General features: G+C 38.9%; 1 protein-coding gene across 5 annotated transcripts in view; it reads right to left on the bottom strand.

The window, feature by feature from the left end:
• Window positions 1-323: 323 nt before the first annotated feature.
• Window positions 324-8,867, bottom strand: part of septin9a (septin 9a) — a 92,311-nt gene continuing 83,767 nt past the window's right edge. For all 5 annotated transcript variants that reach the window (XM_007557443.2, XM_007557446.2, XM_007557444.2 and 2 more), the window contains 8 exons: window positions 8,063-8,191; window positions 7,826-7,907; window positions 7,588-7,725; window positions 5,696-5,813; window positions 5,302-5,397; window positions 4,020-4,116; window positions 3,310-3,361; window positions 324-1,667 (listed from right to left, as the gene is read on the bottom strand). In XM_007557443.2, the coding sequence (XP_007557505.1) occupies window positions 1,526-1,667; window positions 3,310-3,361; window positions 4,020-4,116; window positions 5,302-5,397; window positions 5,696-5,813; window positions 7,588-7,725; window positions 7,826-7,907; window positions 8,063-8,191 (854 nt within the window). In that variant the 3' untranslated portion in view covers window positions 324-1,525. The remainder of the gene's footprint in view (window positions 1,668-3,309; window positions 3,362-4,019; window positions 4,117-5,301; window positions 5,398-5,695; window positions 5,814-7,587; window positions 7,726-7,825; window positions 7,908-8,062; window positions 8,192-8,867) is intronic.

Genomic DNA, 8,867 nt, shown 5'->3' with positions numbered 1-8,867 from the left:
CTACACTCCTCACCAACGGAGGAACTCGTGCCCCCAAGTAATTAGTGCTAATCAGCTATGCACTGACCATGTAGAGAGCCATATTGATCCCACAAGGTAATCGAGGAATGGCTTAATGACAACTTAAGAGCTCGAGTGAGTAAATTACACCTGCGATTAAATGCTGTGGGGATCCAGTGCAGCAGAAAATGATCTAAAGCCTGGTCTTTTAATCTGAATAAAGTCCCCTGCACTCCTCCCCCCACCATGCTGTGAGGTGAATTAATGAGAGAAAACAACAGTTTAAGCAGGACTCTTAATGTGAAATATTTGAAGTGATGGGATAAATATTTAAAACTTCAATCTTTATTTCTTTAAAATAAGATAAAGGAAACTTTGTTATCAATAATACAAGTACAAAAATGTATCGGAACACAGAGGAATATACAAGACAGAGCATAACAGCGACAGAAGGACATTAGATATGCATGGAAGAGAAATATTCTTGGTACATTGTGGTCAACAGAGCAAAAAAGTGGTCTGGTCGATGGAAGATAAATGACACGCGAGGACTAAAAGATGTCTAAATGAAATTTCAGGTGGAACCAAAAAAACCTGCTTCTTCTTTCCAGTTTCAGCCGACGAGCTCACAAATCGTCCTCCAATAAATAAGGCACTGAGGAGGATCCCAAAAAAAAAAAAAAGCAGGAAAAGCTCGAACGTCTGAGCACGTTTTGTGTTGACATTTTTGAGTAAGTGGAAGACGAGTCATGAAAAATGTTCACATTTTATAACGTGCATAAATATGTTTCCCATCTTAAAGCACTCTTTACGATATTTCTACTAAATAACGATGTTTAACAAAATGTCGAGATTTATATTTAACAGGATATGAACAAAGAATCGAGGCAAAACACAGGTTGTGATGCGCACAAAGAAAAACCTTCAGGCACATCGTGTGTCATTTGGTGGCTTTTAGCTGAGTTTACCGTTTTGGCATGTCAAACATTTTTGGGAAAGAACCATCTCATCCTCCTCCAACATGCTCTGATCATGTAGTGGTAACATTAAAACATGATCTTCATCAGTTTTTATGCGTATTATTGTAGTGTGTTCATCGAGACAAAACACTGTGCTTTTAATGTGGCACAAATTCCTACTGTGGAAACAAAAACGCCAAACTTTTATTACTGATTAAAGCAAATCAGACAAATCCGATCAGTTTGGTAGACCAAAAAAAAAAAAAAAATTTTGGCACCCATAATACAGACTGTAAAATTTGTAAGACATGAGGGATATAGAACCATAGCTGCAGCACAACATGAAGGCAGAACCCTTTCTTCTCTGTTTTGTCATCAGTAAAGTTAAGTTTGAAACAATAAAAAAAAGGCAATAAACTGATAAAGTCCTTTAAGTTGCAGACGATAAAGTCCCTCTTGTCAGGCTTTAGAGTTTCTACCCCACCTGTGAGATCAGGGCTGGGTGGAGGGAAGATCAGAGCCTCGCATCTGGTGCGTTACTCTGTGCAGTGGAGGGCAGGCGGCGCCTACATCTCGTGGGCGGTCAGGTGATGTTCAGGGACGCCGTTGGCATGAGCCACTGCAGTGTTGTTCTCATTGAGGCGCCTCACGCGGTACATTTCATAGTGGATGCTGCTGGTGATGTCCTTAATATTCTGCATGTGGGTCCTGCACAAAAAGACACATGAAAGCGCGATAAGAGAAGAAACCGGCCCTTTAATCAGACTTATTTCTGCTGGTTCTACAGATATGTGGTTGTCAGAACCTATGCTTTTATAAAATGACTAAATATATTTTCAAACACGACTATTTTCTTTCATTTTGATGTGCAGCTTATGCAGGCATAGAACTAAATTAGCACAAAAAAAAGAGAGAGATTTGGAAAAAACTTCAACCTGGTTGCTAGAAAACATTTAGACAAGTCATGTTTTGTGCAATAACTACATATTTTATATTTTAATCTAGTCAAGAAGTATGGTAGGACTTGTAGCCTTAGAAAGCTGATTTGCTCCACAAAGTGCAACTTTTCAAACTCAAGGCAACAAAAAACTGATGAGAACTCTAAACCTCCATCTGATGAAAGCTGCTCAAGATCTGAACATGAAAACAACATAACCCTATGACAGTATTATATTTGAACAAATTAGGGTATTTTGACATCTGCTGAATCCATAAGCAGAGCCACAGAATTTCTAAAATGCACAAAAAGTTTAATCAAAATGCTGCCGCCCTGAAGTAAAGTTTCAGGACGGTAGCATAGAGAGCTACCGTCCTGAAACCTTTAGCATTCAGGTGTGTTCAGCTCCAACACACCTGAAAGCTGTCGCCAGCAGCCATTGCAGCTGCCTGGTAACGAGTTGCTCATTTGATTCAGGTAATCTGGAGAATTCTGTCCACTGCTGGTTTACGCTCTCACACAGCTTTATGTCCCAAAGTTTCACAAAATTTATGAAGGAAGAGTGTAGCTTATTGAGGTAGAGTTGTTAATGTTTACCCTTTTTCACTGCTGATTTTGAATCAGTATTAGAAGTGAGAGTGTATTTCAGGTCATGTGTTACAACATGTGTTGGCTTTTCTTTTTGTCTATATTTGCTACATTTTCTCATTTGAGAAAATTATTATCGTAAACCTGCTGTAAAAACAAGTTAATCATGAAATAATTGTTTCCTCTTGGATGTGAGCATCGTAGCCTGAGTAGATGGCTAGGATGGAAGAAGTGCTTTAGAGCTTCCCAGTCTGTCACTGAAAACACCTGAATTTTTAAAATGTTCTCGACTTTAAAAGATTGAGAAGTTTTCTGAGGCTGGTTTCTAAAAGATGGCCACGAGAACACAGCAGATTTAAGAGCTGATCCAACTGAACCAGATTAGTGCCAAACGCCGGTAAAACATCCCAGTCTGGCTAATGGTATTGTCACATACACACCAAAATGACCAAAATTCACTTAATAGATCTAATCATCATTTCTAACTTTTCATATTTATCATTAACTTAAAATGTTTCACTCGTACCGTAGCGACAAACCTCTTTCAAATGATAAAAAGTGTATTAACTTTAAAAATAGAAAATCTGTCATTTACTTAAAGCAGCAGGCAATAACAGAAATAAAAACAGATCCACCATATTTACTAAAAACCCTGCTAATCAGAATGAGAGCCATCTTTGATTAGAAAAAACTGTTACAGTTTTTGTCAAAGTATCACAGAACTCTTCTAAAATCCCACCTCAAAGCCAAAGTGGTGCCCAGTTTTATGTGCATGTTAAAATTAATGTGACATAAAAAAGGTCAAGGAGGCCAAAATCCACTCGCCTGATGAGAAGGTCTCGCAAGTAGGCAAACTCACAGTGGGCGATGTTCTCAACTGCATGGGAGAGAGAAAACGTGTTCAGTATTTCAAATAAATGAAGAAATCTCACAAAAACATTGTTGCAAACAACGCAGAAGGTGTTTAAGTTGGGTTACAAGAATAGCCCACCAGGGGGAGGTGCAGATCTTAGTGCATTTTTCTTTAAGACACAAATAGTTAGAGCATGAACATAGCTACAGTCTGATCTGCTGCACAGATCTCTGCAGCTATGTAAATCAGAGGAGATGAGTATCGCTGCAAAGAAACTACAGCAGACATGTGGCTGTGTGTCTGCAGAGCATGCTGCAGGAAATGAAGCTTCTTTAATGAGGTTTGATAAAAAAAATCAGAGCGTCAGATCTGTAGAGGCTAACATAATTTAAAATTTTATCTCAATGCTGCAGTGAAATCAAAACAGAGGGAATGATTTGAGATGAAACATTATTAACACACTATCTGCAAGACTACCGTTGTTTTTTGAGATTTTAGTTAAAAAAAAGGCTTTTTATAGTCAAAGTCTAATAAAAAGCGTGAACACAACAGTAATCTGGAAATCAATTGTAATAACTGCATCCCCACTTTTTCCTATTAATTATTCAAATTATTTCCATGTAAGCTATAAAAGTGCTGCTTTGATGATGGCTCATAGATTATACAAGTAGGAGAAATGTACCTTCAATAGTGCCCCACTTGGTCTTCCTCCCCAGCAACCTTCTGCCGTTCACTTGGTACTCCTGATCGCTGCCCACGACCGCAAACGGGATCATCTCCTGTCCCAACAGTCAGAGAGCCACAGTGAATTACAAAGTCACTCCTACAGCTACACTGCAACCACGAATAAGTTTTAAATAATTATGACAGGTCAACACAAATTAGTGGAAGACTAAAATGCAGCTTTTTTTAAATTAATATTTTCAGATGCTTTCTTTTGTTTCTGCTGTTTCATGATAATTCCTAATAATTATATAATTATCCCTAGTAACTTTGCGATCGATACCGTTTTATTGTTTTTCTGAGCAGACTGACTGTCCAAACCTAATGGTAGAAAATGTTTTCAATTTTTCAAAAGTCCACTTATTGATAGTTACAATAAAGTGTGACGTAAAACCACTTTTACTAACAATGACTGTCTGCATCAGGTGCTTGGAGGGCTTTCCTCAAGAGAGACACTGAATTAAAAAGTACAGTAGCTGTACAATTTCTTACAGTCGGTCTCAAAATCCTGTTAATCAAAGCTCTTACAATCTTCATCATCGTAATCATTACCGTCAAGCATCCTGCCCTCTTCAGAAACTGTAATCAGAACAGCAGCAGCTGTAATTAATTGTAGCAATAAAATCCTTATCTACCATGATTAAAGAACAGTGTAAAATATGCAACTGTCAGATGTCACTACAATACTCACTTTTAAATAGATGCAACTCTGCAGCGTGCAGAGCTCAGCATTAACTAAATTAAAAGTGAACTTGTCACAGCTGTCTTTCCATAATGATTTTCTTCTTGCCACTCTTCCATAAACACCAGATTTGTGAAGTGCACAAGCATAAGCAAAGCTGTGGATCTCTGCAGTTCCTCCAGAGAAACCATCTGTGATAATCATCAAGCGTAGCGTTTTATTTTATAACTCCTCCATGATTTTATCCCTGCATTTGTTCGCTAATTTTTTCTAACAAACTTCTGGACTGATAGAGATTAAATTTCATACAAGGCGACTGATTAGGTGACTTCTGAAGGCATCTTGTTGTCCTGAGGTTTGCTTTATATTTGTACAAAAACTTGAAAAATACGTGTGATTTTCCTTCCAATTTACATTTTTGTGTTACTTTGTATTGGTCTGAAACATAAAATCCAGGTGAAGTATATTTTGGTTTTAATGCTGCTAAAGTGAGAGGGCTCAAGGGCTGCAAATGCTTTATTATATTATTAGCTTTAGGTGAAAAGCCATATGCTCTTACCCTGATCTTTTCATTAATCATTCTGTCCTCTGTGTCCTCGTCAAATTCCTTCTGAGGGTAAACATCGATCCCATTGGCTCGCAGCTCTTCCCTGATCTGATGAGAGCAAAACATACACAAAATAAACCTCAACCTGCAACAGTTTTAATTTATTCCTATATGTAACACACATTCTTAAATCGGATCAGATTAGTAGTAAATTATATCGCTTTTATCAATTATCTTTAATTGACAAAAAACATAACATTAGATGTTTATACATAAAACATAATCATGCCTGATCCTTCAAATAAATAAATAAATAAATAAATAAATAAATAAATAAATAAATAAATAAATCTGACTAAACATTACATTTTCTGAAAAATAAAAAAAAGCTGAAAAAAAAAGCTACCTTCTTTTTGAAGAAGTCTCTCTCTTCCAGCGTGAGAGTATCTGCCTTAGCAATGACCGGGACGATGTTGACCACTTTGCTGAGACGCCTCATGAACTCCACGTCGAGAGGTCGCAGACTGAGGGTGGAGAAAATGACAGAGAGAACAATGAATCATCTCAAAATTGAAATACTAGATTTGAGCAGCAGAGGGCAGAGTTTCCCAACTATTCTCCCAGATGAACTCATTACACGTCCATCTGATCTACTGGAGGCTTCATGTCATTAAACAGCCAGAATCTCAGAGTTTGTGGAAGCTTCTATATATTTTTAGATTCTGTCCAACTAGTGTTGTGAACTGAAGCAAAAGCACACAACAAATGACACAGAAATGCAAAAAATGATTGCTTGCACCCCAAACACACACCTTCTGCGATACTGTTCTGCCTGTGTTAGTCTTTTTGAGACGAGCTTTGAGCAGCTGCTGCTCCCACTAAGTGACATCTGAATTGGATCAACATGAAACACTGCCGGCTCGACTTGAGGGGGGACCATTTCACACCCGTGTCCTGACTGAGTAAAGACAGGCCAAGACACAAAAATAACAGAGCTGAGGTGCGGCGCTTGGACAGAACTCTGTTATCAACCGAGTCTCCATAGAGGACTCAGCAGTTACAAAATGTTTCCCCGAGATACTCGGCTTCGGTTTCAGAGAATGAAAGGAAATGTGTGCTGAATGGCTAGGTGGGCACATGAGAATATGTGAAACCTCCTGCTAATTCCTCCTGTGAGTAAAACCCAGTCCCCTGAGCTCCAGGAACGACAGTCTGAGCCAAGTGAGTAGATTAGCCTGTTCAATAAGAGCCAGATGTTTGCATTTGTAAGAAATCCAGGGAGAAACTTGGTAAATTGGCAAGAGCAGCCTGTGTTTGCAGTGCAGTGGAATGGTGTTCTGGGATATGCTGGTTCTGAAGTGAAATGACAAGACTGTGTGTGTGTGTGTGTGTGTGTGTTGAAGAGTAACAAAGCACAGCCTCACATTTTCCACCTGAGAATAAACAAAAGGTCCGGATGAACACATACAAAACCAGCAGCAGTTTGTCGCAGTCGGTCCAGATTAAAAACGGTTCAAACTTTCTGTGGGGATGCTTGAAGGAAAACATGCTTTTTACAAAAAGAGTTTTTTTATTCATGTCTACTCCTGTAAATTTGCTTTCATTCAGACACTTAGGGTGTTTTTTATGATTATTCTAGTTTAACAGTGAATGTATTTGTACAGGAGCAATGCTTTATCATCCAAAAAACAATTTTACTTGCATTTATTCTTCAATATAATAGCATTTTTTTGTAAACCTCAAAAAACATGTGTACATGTGTGTAATATGCTGCCTTCAGGAAAACAAAAACAACATGAAAATACCTCCATGTTTATATATTTACAATTTTAAAAAAGCCGACAGTGCACCTAATAATCCAGTGCGCCTTATATATTGAGCCACAACAGGTCTAGCAACTACTGTAAGCAGCTGCCAACTTCATTTCCCCTGTAGAACAAGTGCGTGGTGCATGCTGGGATAGTTGTCAGAACGCTGATTTGTTAATAAAGTTTGACTAACCTATCTACCTACTGACCGTCTAGAATCAGGTCGTCTGCAGGTCATTTAGCACCACGTTCTCCACAAACATGCTGTGCGCGAACGGAGAAGGGTGACCATTGTCTGGCCACTGACCGGTTTTGTTGACATTCACTTTAGTGCAGCTCCATCTAGTGGATGCATAACGTAACTCCAGCTTCTATGCGCCTTATAATGTGGTGGGCCTTATATATGAAAAAGGTTTTAAAATAGGCCATTCATTGAAGGTGCGCCTTATAGTGCAGAAAATACGGTAGTAATTTTATTTGAAGCCATTACCAGTGACCAGTCGGGGGGATGAAGTATATGCAGCAGTGGATTCTGGAGTCTGGAATCCTTTTCTTCCTGTTGATGTTGATTTCCTCCTGCAGGTACGCTTCATACTGGTCGTTAATAAACTTCATGATGGGCTGCCAGCTACGTTGATGGCAAGAAGGGTGAATCCATTAAAGGACAAAAAAAAAATTAAAATAAAGTATAACTTCTTATTGAAACTCTTATTGAAATTATGCCGTACCAGTTCTCATTGTTAATCTGGTCTCCAAATCCCGGTGTGTCGATGACGGTGAGCTTCATTCTCACTCCTTTCTCCTCGATGTCTGCACAAAGAGAAGCAATGCCAATAAGTGCCAGCAGCCAAGATGATTCGGATCACTAGAGGCTTGCTTCCTTTTTAGGATTTAGCAGCTGTGGGGGATTATGTGTCATAAAACAGCAGGGAAAGATGTAAACTGAAAACTAAGAAAGGGCATACCGTGACTGATGGACTTAATTTCAATAGTTTTTGGGATCTTCTCCTGGCCGGTGCCCAGTACAGACTTCCTGCTGACTTTAGATTTGAACAAGGTGTTCATCAGAGTCGACTTCCCAAGGCCGCTCTGCCCTGTAAAATGAGAACAATGCTGTTACAAATCTGCACAAAATACAACTAATTGCATCTTATTACATGTAAGTTTCACTTCTTTCTGAAGTGGAAAGAAACAGTATCTACCTGCATCTATGTTATCAAAACTAACACTGCAATTTACTTTCCCCATGTTGCTACATGAATCAAAAAGGTACTACATGTGAGCAGGAAAAAAAAACACGAACAGACCAGGAAGAGGGGGAAGTGACCATTTGAGAAGTAATCCTTCACAGTTTGAATTTAGGTTAAGTCAACAAGAACCACCCTGATTTATGGAGATCTCTTCTAAAACACACTCACCTAGGCAGGCAGACAGCAGGGCATAATTCAAGCAATAGCCTAAAAATCCCAACAGCTGGAACCTATAGAGAAAGGCGCATTCCTGCCAACAATGTTCACACTGAAACTATGAAGTGGAACTACGTCGAACACAAGGAAAGACTGTTTCCACCTGTTTCACTGAGCAGGATTACTATTGCAACAACACATTATCAGTAGGGTAAAACTAACCTGTCTCACGACGGTCTAACCCCAGCTCACGTTCCCGTTTCACGTTTTATCTGTTTTCAGAACTGAAGGCTTACAAAAAATATTCGTACCTCTTGCACTTCTTCATAACCACTAACATCGAGTTGTTTTTGTAAGTTTGAGT

Source organism: Poecilia formosa, unplaced genomic scaffold (genome assembly GCF_000485575.1).
Source record: "Poecilia formosa unplaced genomic scaffold, Poecilia_formosa-5.1.2 Scaffold88, whole genome shotgun sequence".
Classification (NCBI taxonomy): domain Eukaryota; kingdom Metazoa; phylum Chordata; class Actinopteri; order Cyprinodontiformes; family Poeciliidae; genus Poecilia; species Poecilia formosa.
Note: the sequence above shows the minus strand (reverse complement) of the source record. Positions and strands in the feature narration are given on the sequence as shown.